At 35.7% G+C, this 14,222-nt stretch overlaps 1 protein-coding gene across 4 annotated transcripts; it reads right to left on the minus strand.

The window, feature by feature from the left end:
• Positions 1–349: 349 nt before the first annotated feature.
• On the minus strand, positions 350–13,818 carry LOC140886532 (protein ENHANCED DOWNY MILDEW 2). Of its 4 annotated transcripts, none has more exons than XM_073293134.1 (19): positions 13,648–13,818; positions 12,331–12,749; positions 12,157–12,253; positions 11,897–11,950; positions 11,639–11,790; positions 10,112–10,208; positions 9,889–9,993; positions 9,194–9,441; positions 9,021–9,116; positions 8,437–8,943; positions 8,056–8,200; positions 7,884–7,985; positions 5,487–5,579; positions 4,976–5,017; positions 3,233–3,343; positions 2,171–2,242; positions 1,967–2,085; positions 1,797–1,860; positions 350–1,695 (listed from the first exon to the last, which is right to left on the minus strand). In XM_073293134.1, exons 2-19 carry the CDS (start codon positions 12,747–12,749, stop codon positions 574–576), a joined length of 3,645 nt encoding a protein of 1,214 aa, XP_073149235.1. In that variant the 5' UTR covers positions 13,648–13,818; the 3' UTR covers positions 350–573. The 4 variants fall into 4 exon arrangements, with proteins under 4 accessions (XP_073149235.1, XP_073149234.1, XP_073149237.1 ...); XM_073293133.1 differs by having other exon boundaries at positions 12,331–12,754; XM_073293136.1 differs by having other exon boundaries at positions 11,909–11,950; positions 12,331–12,754; positions 13,648–13,817.
• Between the last annotated feature and the right edge of the window lie 404 nt (positions 13,819–14,222).

A 14,222-nucleotide genomic window follows, 5' to 3' on the forward strand; every position in this document is an offset into this window, starting at 1 on the left:
ATATGTACTCTCAAAAAAAAAAAAAAAGTACAAGACTATATAATTGATTAAATAAAAAATACAAGACTCAAAATATTACACCATAGAACTAAAATTTATTTTTTAACATTATAATTTTTTGCTATAATACATGCTCGAAAAAATACTTAAAAGACCAGGTTTTAAACTCGAGCTTACATCCAAATTAAGATTTGTTTCAAAAGTGTGCAATAACCTCATGTTAAGTTACAATGTGACAATCACATGTCGCCATAATCAACTCAATAATATGAAAAACAATCAAAATACTGCAATAGTTAAATGTACCCATCACATAAATTGAAAATAAAGCACGATAACTTTCTAAACATAGTTTTTTCGATCAAGCATAAAATAACATTATTAGTCAAATTCACCAATCATTCTCACAACTAAATCTTTAGCACCCTACACCAAGTAAATATTTATACACAGCCAAAAAGCAGGCTACACCTAAAATCAAGGGACCAAGTGCACGACTAAAACCCAGAAGGACGACCGCGGGTGAATATAGGAAACCAGACATGTTGAACAGGCCTGTGGGTTTGGCTGAAACTAAGGGTAGTAAGGACCAGGAGGAAAGGCTTGATATCCTGGTCTTGGAACCGGCGACGGAAGGTACTTGTCAATTGTATCTGATATGGGTGGCGGAAGGTACCTTTCAATTGTATCCGACATGGGTGATCTGGGAACCATATTATTCATATGAACATGATTCATATCATCCAATCGAGCAGCATATCGGTTCATAGTATTCATCCCGCCATAAAACGATCCGCTTGGAGATGGAATCCCGGTCCCCGGATGAGATAGATGCTCGGGTCTTGGATTCCAGGAAATCGGTGGAAGACTTGCATGTGGGTGATCTGTCCTTCCGAAGGGATAGCCTGTCCTTCGATCATTCAAGCCCCTATAATCATATTCAGGATTAAGATTCTGAGAGTATGTTTGTCTGCTGGCCATTCCGGGCATACTTGGGTATTGTTCCTCGGTATTCAAGCTGTATTTTCTCACCAAATAATCGTCCCGATTGCCATTATATGCAGTTTGAGAATATGGGGAATATGAATTCCGACAATCAGACTGTTTGTAATCATCCCTCCCAGCATGAACATGTGTTGTTCGTTCAAGGTGTCCGGATGAATATGTGTCCAGTGGACGGCCATCAGCTAAACTTGGTGAAGCTTTACCTGATGCGGGATGTTTGTTATGGGAATTATCAACATGAGACCTATCATTGTTTGATCGTCTTCTCTTTTTTGGCTTGTCAGCAAGCTTCTTTGGTTTAGGTTCAGAATGATCCGTATTCTGGACATCTTTCTTATCATCTATAGTGTTTTTTCTGTCGTGTGGATAAACAACCTGCCGACTTGGAGTTACCTTAGCTTCTTGTTCCTGAGTTTCTTGTTTATCGGGATTTTTATCTTCAACTTTCCTAACAAAAGGTTCATCAACATTATGGCATTCCTGTTTAGGAATACAGGAGTCCATCTCGTGACGAATTTCCTCCGAGCTATTTTTCTTCAGAGCTCCAGATAAATGACCATGCCGTACAGCAATATCCTTATGTTTGGATGTCAAATCTGGATGACTCCAAAGGTAAATAACAGGGGCAGTATTGTTCCAATCCTCAATTTGGTTGTCATGGGCATCAACTGACCCAGGTAGGTAAAACGACTGAAATAGATACAGCACATTAAGAGCGATCACAAATAACATTGTCAGATTATCAATACGAAAATGCAAACAAAAAACAGAAAAACAAACAAACTACCTACCTTGCCGCTGCACATTTGATCATCCTCCCAAATAAGATCATAAGGGAATTTCTTTTCATCCAACCTAATCAACAGAGACATAACAGACTTAACCTTCTTCACAGGATGCAGATGCAATACAGTTTCCTTGTTTAGACTTTTGAGCATAAGCCAAAAAAGTAAAAATTTACCGCTGCGTCTCCCGTGGAACAATAAGGATTAGAAGCTTTGGTTTAAACTCGAGGGCTTTGTCGATAAATTTATTAGCAAGAGCAGCATTAACCCCAAATGGTGGGTTCAGCCCCATTATCTGCGAGAGAGAGCATGTTGTGAATATTTTCTGAGAATTGAGAGGGACCACAATTTGTAAAAGCATAGAGGGAGGATTTTCTCACTAATCGAGATCCATCAGGCAACTCATTTGGTCTCACTCCCATCCAGTCCCTTCTTTCAAAACAAAAATCATCCTGCAGAGAAGAAAAGAGAACTTCTTTTCTTGATACTAGAGACCACATTAAAATTTAATAGATAGAACCAGGTAAAAAACTGATGTTTCAGAGATTTCCTAACACGTTAACAAATAATGGGGATCACCCGTGTTCAATTCCCAAAATGTCAAATTTATCCCCAGAACAGCCTTCACCCAAAAGGAGGAGGAGTGCAATACAAACTAAAGATTCTAAAAGTAAAAGGCCAAAACTTTTACCGTTCAAGTTTCATCCAAAACTCTGAGCCCATTAAAATGGTGAATTCAATACAGAGAGGACATTACTGTTCTGAAAAGAAGATATTATTGATTTTCATGAGAGGTAATGCCCTTTATGTTTTTAAAGCCTCAAGGTAATAGTGGTGCAGCAATTATTACTTTCTCGAACTTTGAAGGTAATGAAAGTGCAGAAGAAAAAGGATGGAATAAGGTCTAAGAAAAAAGAAAAACTCATAAAAGCAAAACTTGGTTCAAATGTCAAATGGAGTCGCAATAATCTCTCTCATCCCCCAATTAATGCTACAAGATCAAAGCAATTGCGCCACATTTCACATATCAGCAACCAAACAAGTAGATATAAACGACTAGGCTTGGCAAACTTCAAGGACCCATATCTGTAAAGTAAGAAACCCATGCTCAAACCCAAGGTGTGTAATGATGTGAGCAAGAGACAGAAAGAAAGCTTATGTGTAGGTGTTCATTTTCTTCAAATAGTACATGAAGCATCATGAAACTTGACTAAAACTTTCTTTCTTCCACAATATTAATTAATTTTAAAATGTTAAATAAGTCTTACATTATAAAAATTATAATCATGATAATAAAAACTAAAAGCATTTTATCAGTGACCACTGAGCTTCCTTTATTACTCTGTACTTTGTAGCCTGAACAATAATCTTGATGGATCTTTCAGAAAATTCTTTATATCTTAAATAATACTTAAAAGCATTAAAATAACTACGAATTTCACCTTTGCTTGATGTATGTCATAGTTTTTGAACGAGCACCTCCTTCCAACCTCATCGAGCTTCCTTTTTGCAAGGCAGCTGAAATCGTTTGAACCGCAACAGAAATCAACCAGCTGATCAAAACAAACACAAAATAAGACGCTGGACAATTACGAAACTATGTAGTTAAGTAATTGATAATGAATTAATTCCATCTCAATCTGAGCTTCGGAGTGCAACTGCAGGTTCAACAATAATTAGAGAAATTTAAACTTCCAAAGGAAGATATCATCAAAATCAAATGAATAAAAAGAGAGATAATAAGACATAAATGCAAAATATTGAACTATCAGGCTCAAATTTCAGCAGTAAATGTAAACACAGGAAAATTTGTCAATAAATCTCGTCCCTCGAGCATTTTTCTAAGATGATAGTCATCGCCCAGCAAATTACAAAAACGAAAATGATAGGTGATGGGCACACAAGATACACAGAAAAAAAATCTGAAAGGCATCATACCTATAACCTATTCAAAGGGAGATTCTCAAGTTCTAACGTTACTTCTACAGTTCTACATCACATTCATACAGTCAATTTATCAAACACAAAAACTTGCTCATCCTTTTCTATGCCTCAGTTTGATTGCTCAAAGTTAGATGAGCTGGTCTTCAAGAGAGTATACATGTCAAAGCAAGAGCCAACTGGATCTTGTCTTATCGCCGATGTTTGGTCTGCTTCAGAAGTATTCATAAAATGATTCAATAGTTACCTTTTAACCTGATAACACTTTATTTTTAAAAATTTTGAAGTGCCTCCTTCTTAGACGGTGACATCATTCACACAAATATCAATTCAAATAAACTTAGTAATACTTTCAGACCCTCTAAAGCAATTGCAAGCACTCATTAATTCATGACAACACGACAAATCACTACATATTCTTCAAATTTTCCAGAATTCAGTTTAGTCCAGATCACAAGTTATAAAAACTTAAACAGCATTTACTTTCACTTTTAAAAGGGTCTACGATTCTGTAAGCCCATTTTTTTCATCAAAACAGATCCTCATAGACTTATTCATCTTGATCTCAAGTATGATACAGTTCGGCAAGATACAATACAACTGTCATGCCTTATCATCTAAGCAGCTGAAAATCTGAATCCATTTGTTATGGCAAGACTGTAACAGCAACACAGCTGCTGTTGATTAGCATCTTCAAAGTTGAGATGACAACTCAGTGTGTCGCAAAATGAAGAAATATTAAGATTGAGCAGTTTATATACTCAGATTTCAAATCCACAACATTTCACAAGGCAACAAATGAATATATAGAATATAATTATTTTTCTCTCTAATTTTTTTATAAGAGTTAAAACATAAATTTAACTTACCAAATTTATTGTGACACGATATAACTTCTTAGTCTATGATATCATTTCTAAGCAAAATTTACTTACAATTTCAAAAAATTTGAAAGCAAACCAATCTCAAAATTTTCGGAAAAATATGAATACTAAAACTATGAGAGGCTATTCCCTCGGTAAATTATCAAATATTGCGTAAACAAAATAATTGAATGATACAGATACCACCAGAGATAATATCGAATTCAAATTTCCTCGACTGTAGAGCTTACACGTTGAAATGACAGTATTTCTACGTGTTATTCAAGACCTCAACAATGTTATCTAGAAATAAGTTATAATAAACTAATATAGAAGAGTGGTGGTCCTTCTAATGAATCAGAACAAAAGGTAGACTATTACCATGTCACCATCTTGAATGTACCAATGAAGCAACTCAACGATCTGCATGGCAAAATCACACAATCAGACCAGTAAACAAAATAAAGATTCCATTTAGGTAATTCAAGATAAAGGGGTACTGATGGATCACATGAATTACAGAGAATACATGAACGGGAAAAAAGTGTAGGATAAAGGATCGTAAAGGAGACTCGCACATGCATGTCAATGGAAAATATGGAAACTCATGCACATGCTTCCACAAAAGCTGTACTGTATATCGAGAGTAGTTTGTGCTAAAGAGAATACCAACAAAAACAGCTGCTTCATTCTAGTTAAAATAAGAACCAGTACAATTTTCTAAGACCATGTCATGAGAGTTTTAGCTCCAGGACCTAAGATGGGTCAAACTATACGTACTAACATCATGAGTTCTTACATGCTCATTGTTAATACTAAAAATAGTTGACGATTTCTTCGAGCGATAAACATAAATCTCTCTAATAAAAGTTGTCCTAAGAAATCAACTAACCTCTTTCAGTTTTTCTATTTTGGTAAAATGGCGACCAAAGGATGTGTAGCGCATGCCATATAGAAACGGAGCAAGATAAACTTTCATCTTTTCCTGCACAAAAAATATCTACATGTAAAATACAATACCTCTTTTAAATTTTAGGATGATTCATTCTCTCAAGCGAAAAACATTTCGCTTGTTTAATCCAATGTATTTAGTTTTGGTACACGATGTAAGTAAATATTCATCACTTGATAATGCAAACATTAGCATCTGATAAAGAATTTCATCTCAATCTTATAACAGTCTGAATCCTGCTTTAAAATACAATCTTAAAGTAGTCCAGATCCTGCTTAAAAAAGAAAAGGCACGTTTCTGTTTTCATGATTTGTTCAGATAAGCTTGGGGCAGTGTAACAAAAGCACCCTCAGTCCTTGACACCTTTTAGAATGTTACAACCACAGAATATTTAATGTACAAACAATGGAAAAGAACAAAGGATTTAAGGCAATTTACTGGAATATCAGTGCATATAATAAACCCAGAGTTGAATAATCTGAACTAGATTTCAAAACAAGCTAGTAACTTCCCATTATAAATTATAAACCGGAAAAATGACAGAATGCGTAACCATTACCAACCGCCCCCCACTATATTCCCTTTTTCCCCATGTGTACATTTTCTATTCCCTAACATTGAACATTCTTTTCAATCCTGGAACCTATTTCATAAAATTATGGAAATGTTTCCTGGCCAGAGGAGTTTCACATAGAAAATAGTTAATGAACTTCAGTCACTTAAACCTAAACTAAAATTTATAGTGGTATCTGCAGAGCTCTCATACAAACCGCCCTGGTTTTAGTTCCAAAGAGTAAGGATGTTGCAAAATCAGACAATTTCCACATGACTTACACAATAACATCTTCTTTATAACATCTGAGGCAGACAAGCTTGGTGCAATACCACTAAGTAACAAAAACACCGCAAAATTATTCCTTGGCATATCAAACATATACGGTAAACTTTTGTCTTGCTCGTTGCTAACATCCTGCCCTAACCTTGATTTGTTTCATAATGTTACGCAAGATGTTTGCAGAATCTAATCAAAGTTGTTTCACTTAGAAATGAACCAAGATATTAAAGTTGCGTACTCTGTAAAAAAAAGTGAGTATTTCAAGTGTTGCAATTACACAGTAGTATCTGTTTATAATCATAATTACATCTAAAATAAGTATCCACCGACACTTAAATATTATGTTGGATAGGCTATGGCTATAATTTCCAATAGCATGTGAGCAATTGCCATTCAGCCTCGCCACTCAACTTCTCCTATGTACTTGACAAACATGTAACCCAAATAATCATATCATAATACAGCCATGAGCAATTCTATTTCCTATCCAGGTTGTGGTAAGTAGGCACATAAATTCTCAAAATAGAGAAATCATTGAGCTATGAAAACTATGGTATCCAGGAACCACCTCTTTTCATTTGGTTGTTACCTTGTACTTTTGTACTAAACAATATTTCCATCTATTTGTTTTTTACAGTTTCCAGAATATTGTTAGGCAATTGAAAGGGTAATATCGCCACGATGCTTCTCAAAGCTACAGAACATAGAAACCAAAATATGCATCTCTTTGAGAAGCTTCTTAAAGAATCATTAGATATAAACAACACCTTAGACATACTTCTCCCTACACGATCCAGCAAAAAAATTCAAACAACCTAAGTTGTGCTTACTTCAAGATACCTTCAGATGCCTGTCTTTGTTTCAATGTTTTACTCTTAACTTAAAGGTTATAAAGGCTAGCAAACACTAACCTAATCTTTGGGAGGAGAACAGTCAACAGGACTTACAGGTGGTAAATTCAACCAAACCCTCTTTTCATCAAACTGAGCAAGGTAGTCAGAGACTACATATTCTCTATGAACAAAGATGTATTTACTCAAACTATTCATCTAAAGCAAACATGGGATATGTCCTCAAGAGATTCAACATCCCTAAACTATAAAGTTCAAGTAGAGAACTATGGTTGCAACAATGCCCAGCAACTTCCCACGCTGAGTCTGCAGCACCCACCAACACTGTGGCATGTGCCATATGGAAGCAGATAGAGCATGAAGTTTGACGACTCACCTTTGGCGCCCACCAGATAGCCCATATTATGCTACTGAATCAAGGTGGTCCCACAGATGTTGACTTTAATAAGTTTCCAAATAAATGAGTAAATGACATAACAATCTCCATTTAAGACAAAACAGAACATTTTGAGCATTCAGCTGTACGAAAACTTTGCAGGGATTTTAGCATTTAGCCAATCATAAAAAATGAATATGTAAATCATCAATTGTGGATACTAAAAGACATGAACAAAGAGATAGTCAGATCAGCCTTCAGTCTTGAACAAATACCTTCCATTTCATCGTCTGGATGAGAAGATCATTCCCGCAAACTGCTTTGGCATCTTCAATGCTGCCTCCTTTATCCAATTTCTTTAGTGCACCACGTATAGCCTGCAGTGACACCAAAATTTAACTTCCATTAAGATAGTCAGTATATTTCCAGAAAACCTTAAGCACGTACCTGTACTGAACCCTCCACCTTCCCCAACGTAATATATTCTGCTGCAAATTTTGAAGAATAACCATGAGTTGATGGTCCTTTATGCCTTCTCTTAATTTGATCAAGGGTAATTGAAGATGAAACATTTTTCATCATAGAGGATATTCTGCAAACATAAAATAAGTGAAAATGATTAAGTTACAATTTATAGAAAACACTAATGTTAACCCTAGTGAAATTGTGATTGCATACAAATACTATTAGCCAAATACTCCTGGATGCTTGCATACCCTAATAAACAAGTAGATCGTGGCCAGGGTTCACATAGGGAGAAACCAGAGGGAGACAGAGAAATAGAAAAGGAGGGGTATAAACCACGTAAGGAATCAGTCACACCTTTACCTTTGTTTTGCATCAGCATTGAGAGTCAAAGAATTGTCTATCCTATTCTCAGGCTTAAACTTTTGGCATTTCTCGTATTCGACGTCACCTCTTTCCCCCTTGCTAGACTTTGCTGGTTCAGAATCAGCACCGTAAAACACAGCATACAATTTACCGCCTAAAGATGTGTCGCTATCAATAGTGGTAGATTGATTCGGCTTGACATGAGAATATCTGTTAGAAGCGACTTTCTGCTTTTTGAAAGACCCCTGTTGGGGAAATTTTTCCAGTCTCTTTCTAGAAAGATCACCAAGATTTGAATTACTAGACAACTTTTCCATCCCTTCAGACGGTTTTACAGCATTTCTCTTCTCAGCATTATTTTCTAAAGTAGAACTGCTTTCCTTCAACAGAAGCTTCGTCTTGCTGGACTCCAATTGAAGCCGTTTCTTGACCTTTTGCTCATCCCCGGGGAATTTTATATGGTTCCTGGGTGGGGTTGCTAATCGAACATCGATGTCATGTTTTCTGATTCAAAAAATATATTTAGGCAAACCATTAACAACTAGGTATAAACGAGATAATAAAACGGAAATGGCACTCACAAGCAATATATTAATATACGGTTGGGAATCAGTCCCTCCCAAGCTCTTTGCACAGTGTTTCTTGACAAATCCACATCCTTTTCAAAAGCAATTTTCCTGTAAGCATCCAATCCAACCTAAGAAAATGATAGAATGCTAATCTCAAAAAAATTTGCTAACAGAATTCAAAGCACCTAGGTAAACACTTTCTGTGGTATGCCCGAGGACAACGGCGACAAATGGCGAATCGCAACTGCTCATCCGACCTCACTTCTAATTCCTTGCAAGCAGCACATTTGTGTACAGGGCATGCGAACTGTTCCCCAGAAGAAATCTTTTCTTCTTGTTCTTTTGCTGCAGCTTCATTACCAGGATGGAGAAGTTTTGCCACACAAAAGGGATGATAAAAGTGCCCACAAGCTCCATTACCACAACGAAAGACCTGGGAGGAAAAGGCCAGAACATTTTATATACGAAGCAATGCAATTGCAAGCACCTACCCATTTGTTAAGCGTTTCCAGATAGCCAAAAAGAAACACACAAAGAATGAAGTTCTAACATGCAAGAAAAAGGACAAATCGAAATAAAAAGAGTTGATGGGTATTGCAGAAGAGTAAACCTCTGTTAAGTCATTCCCAAACATAAGATGACTCTCCGTAGGAACTCAGGAAACTAATGCAATCCAAGTTCACAGGGATGTTAAAATTAACCATAAGGAGATTCACGTCAAGCCCCATCAAGGTCCAAATGTAATATGAATCAGGAGAAAGGCACTTGTTTTGGTGCATCAAATAACATCGGGAAAAAGCCATTCCACAAGACACACAGTCTTCAACAAAGGAGTGCCTTGTGAAATTTAATGGTTCAAAACTTGTGAAGGATAACATACCTCAGTACCAGATGAATCATCAGAGGATCCCAATTTCCCGCATGCGAAGCATTGATGCCTTTTATGCTCGCAATTTTTACAATAAAAATCAACATTTTTTAATGCCTGAAATTATGAACATGAACACTCATAAAGAATGATTGCTAAAGAAGAAGCCATGAGAAAATATTACTTGATGTAAGTAGAGAGGAAATGTAGGAGGTAACATAGGTGGGAAACATACTTCTACTTCTGCAGCAGTAAAGCCAAGAGATGTACACTTAGATTCTTCACCATCAATAATGTTAGCATGAAATGACCTCATGCACTTTCCCTCGCAACTAAATTAGACAACATGAGACAAATTATCAAACGACAGTAGAATAGGTAAATTAATTATTTGCAAGACCTAGAGGTTGAAAAGGAGGCAAACATGAAAACACAACTTCACAAATACAAAATCAACAAAAGGTAGACAAGACAATGGCATGAAGGTTGCAATAAAAATAGAGAAGATGCACATTAGACCCTTCCCCACTATATAACTGGCAAAAGGGTTTCATGCACTCTCCATCAGGCATCAACTATATTAAATAACAAGAAACAGATTAATAGAAGACATGAAATATAGTAATTGATAATTCACAAGGTCTACAAATCCAAAAAAGCAATAAACTTGGAAAAGAAGTGAGAAACGCAAAGCCATCAAAAGGTATATAAGGCAATAACATGAAGGTGGTAGCAAAACCAGATACTTTAGTCACATGCAGAAGAAACAATGGGTTCATACAACAAAAGGTGCTCTACAAAATAAAATAAGTGAAAGCAATAGATCATTCAAGAGTAATGTGACCACCCAGGAAAATTAAGCATAGCAACATTTGTGAGGGAAGCAGGAAGCGTAACATAAAAAATCTCCCCATGTCAATCCCACAGAACTGTCTCAATAACCAAGTTTCCTATAGCTCCATAGCCCATTCAAAACATCAATTCAACATGAAGTCCATTAATTCAAATTGTCATAGCAATGGCCTAACCATTTTACATCAGGTCATTATGATACATTATTTCAGTCTCAGTGTCCAGAATTCGGTTAAAGACGTCAATAGAGTTTGCAATCCATTTGAAATTCAAGTGAGGATTATGAAATGGACAGGGAAAATTTTTTTATGAATAGACTTCATCTGCTGTACAGATGAGAAGTGAACTGAAACATGGAGGAAAACATTTTCAAGTGAGAGAGAGAGAGAGAGAGAGAGAGAGAGAGAGACGAGTAGTATACAGTACATTTTTACATCCAGGATACGAAAGATTCGGTACACAATACTCTGTATTGTGCAAAGAGAGCATGTGAAGCGTGGTCATGTGATCCAGGCTATCCAGCTTTGTGGCTGGAGGTAGATCCAGGGCTTTTTAGAGAAAGCCAGAAAAGTAATAGGTCGACAGCCACTAAAAGGTTACAAGACAAATTAAACAACACCAAATGTGGTCCTTTCTTCAACTTGGAAAATAATTAAGAGCCAGGATATCCACGATACAAATGAAAGACAATGTGACTTTCCATGGCATCAAGCTCGCATAAACATGAAAAGGATTCATGATACATACGAAAGACAGCGTTAGCTTCCATATCATCAAGCTCACGACATAAACATGAAAATGAGTATATTCTGCAGGAGTAATGATCTTAATACAAATTCACTAACAGGGAAAAATATTATTAGCGTACAGACAACACATAAATGTGAAACAAAAGGCAAGATAAACATACAGAATTATGTTGCCCCCATTATCACAAATTGCACAAACGGAGTCAAAACAATCATCATCCCCATCTGACTCATTTTCTTCGCTTTCATCGATCTCATCAGGCTCCTCATCTTCATCTTGATTATCATCAACTATAAAAGCAGGCTTCGCATCCTAAAAATAATATAACATGATCATTGAGAACAGTAAATTTAGGTTATAAATTATGTCTTCATCCTTGTGCATTGCATCTATATGTGTGTAAGAGACATAACACAACCTCATTTATTACCTTCCTCTTCACAGGTTTCTCCTCCAGAATTGAAGACAAAAGCTGTGCATAAAAAATGTTACAGTAAATACAGAATTATAGATTACAGCAGAAAGTATGATGAAATTAATCACTGACAAAATCCACAGATAGGTAGCAAACAACTTTATCTTTATTTAAAGTGCACGTTTCTAGTTTGCAAATACTGGATCTCGAAACCTTTTCCTAAATTTTCGAACTCCAACAAGTAATAAGAAATAACCACAAACCTTCGATTTTCCCAAAATTTCATCCCTCTTAATAGCTTCATTAATCAATGACATATTATCAAGCAAATCATCCTCTGAAGGCCTGATCTCGAGCATCCTACATATTGCAAAAAAGGTAAACTGCATGCAACAACGCAAAGAGCAATAAAACAAAGAGAAACCCCATATAAAAACCTGAACGATTCTGTAAGATGATCCCACAAAGCTTTGCGTGATGCTTGAGGATTCCACTTGGCAAAGTGTAAAAAATTCACAGTGATCAAAATTGATCTGATTATGACCACAAAAGCATGTCTTGGTTTCAAAAGATTGATCCAGTTCCCATCTTTAGACAACACCGAAATCTGAGGCTTTGCATAGGAAAGATCAAACTTCCAAGCAATAACCGGCTTATAAATTTTTCGAAGACCATTATCAGTTTTTCCTTGTAAGAAGATTTGTTGCTTCCCATGCAATGATCTAAATGGGCTCGTCCCAGTTTTATTCCACCCAACAGGTAACTCAGTGAACGAAATAGGCTCGTCCTTACCAAAAATAAATTCATATTCTGATACATTGCAAATTGTTTCGCCTTCATCATCAGAAGACGCCATCTGCTCTGTTCAGACACTTCAACTGAATATCACTTGTTTACAAATATAATTACAAGAAACAAACAATATATGGGAAAAAGAATGTCAATTCAAATGTTCTTCATATGACAGCAGATGAAATCTCAAATCATACACCTTTGCAAGAACAAGAAGAAGAAACACTTTAAACCTACTGCACTCTTTTAGCATTTGAACGGCTTCACAAAAACATATATTCATCATGTATACTCTATTTTTAAACACGATAATATCTTATTTTTCTTTCTTCAATAAAAAAAAAATAGAGAAAGAGTAAGATCCATCCAAAATCCAAAAACAATAAAAGAGTAAGATCCATCCACATCAATTTCCCATTTCAATATGTCTAACGATGGCTTAAAGTGGGAATCAAACAAAACAAAACAAAAAAGACTCAACCTTTCCTTATCGTTCAAACTGATACCACTCACTGAACCATTACTCAGTGAAAAACAGACAAGGCAAAAAATAGCAACGCAAATCCACAAGGTGAATGATTAACAAGTCAAATTCCACTCACAACTCCAGACCACGATGATTTTACTCCATGAAAGAAAAGGCAAAAAAACAATCATACATACCATCATAACACCACTTCCCCAATGATCAAATGACTTACAATACATTAACACATTAGATGCAGTAGTATGTTGAGTACCAGTTTGTAGGGTAACAATTATACATACTATCAGCCTCGTTTTGCAGAGCCAGACAAAGAAAACCCACTCACGAATTGGCCAACAGGGAAATAATTAAGGTGTGAAATAGAAGATACAAACGACGGCAATTCAAAACTCCAGACCACGATAATTCACCGCGATAGCGGAGAAATAGCATCGAATAGCCTAGGGTTTATACCGAATATAGAACGATGAATTACCTTATAACGAAGAATTTCAATGGGTTTTACGGGGAATAACGAGCGGCCAATTCCCGAACAGGATGGAATTCTCCCCCCTGCAATGCAATTTCTGTGACCTTGAAATCGCGGCTTTTATTTATTTGGTGATGTATGCTCTAGGCAACCGTTACCGACTTTGTCACCAAAATTTTACCGATATGGGTTTATGTTTTTAATCGATCAATTAAATAATACTTACCATAGTTATAGTTATAAATCCTAAATAAGAAACCAATTTTTCTTTAAATACCTAAACATATAAACTCAAATTGCATTCAGTTTATGTACCCTCTGGACCCGCATATTTATTTATGGATGAAAATACATATAAAATATTGAAAATATGACATTATATGATATTTGTATAACAGGAATGATTAGTATTATAAATTATTAAAACGCAATACGTGTGTTTAGAGAATATAATAATTTTTTTATTTTAAATGAAGTTGTTTAATTTTTTTTATATTGAAATGATACGAGAGAAAATAAAATTTAAAAAAAATGTAATATATATATATATATGTATATATAATCACATGGTTAGAAGCTGA

This window comes from Henckelia pumila, chromosome 3 (genome assembly GCF_033568475.1).
Source record: "Henckelia pumila isolate YLH828 chromosome 3, ASM3356847v2, whole genome shotgun sequence".
Taxonomy (NCBI): Eukaryota; Viridiplantae; Streptophyta; class Magnoliopsida; order Lamiales; family Gesneriaceae; genus Henckelia; species Henckelia pumila.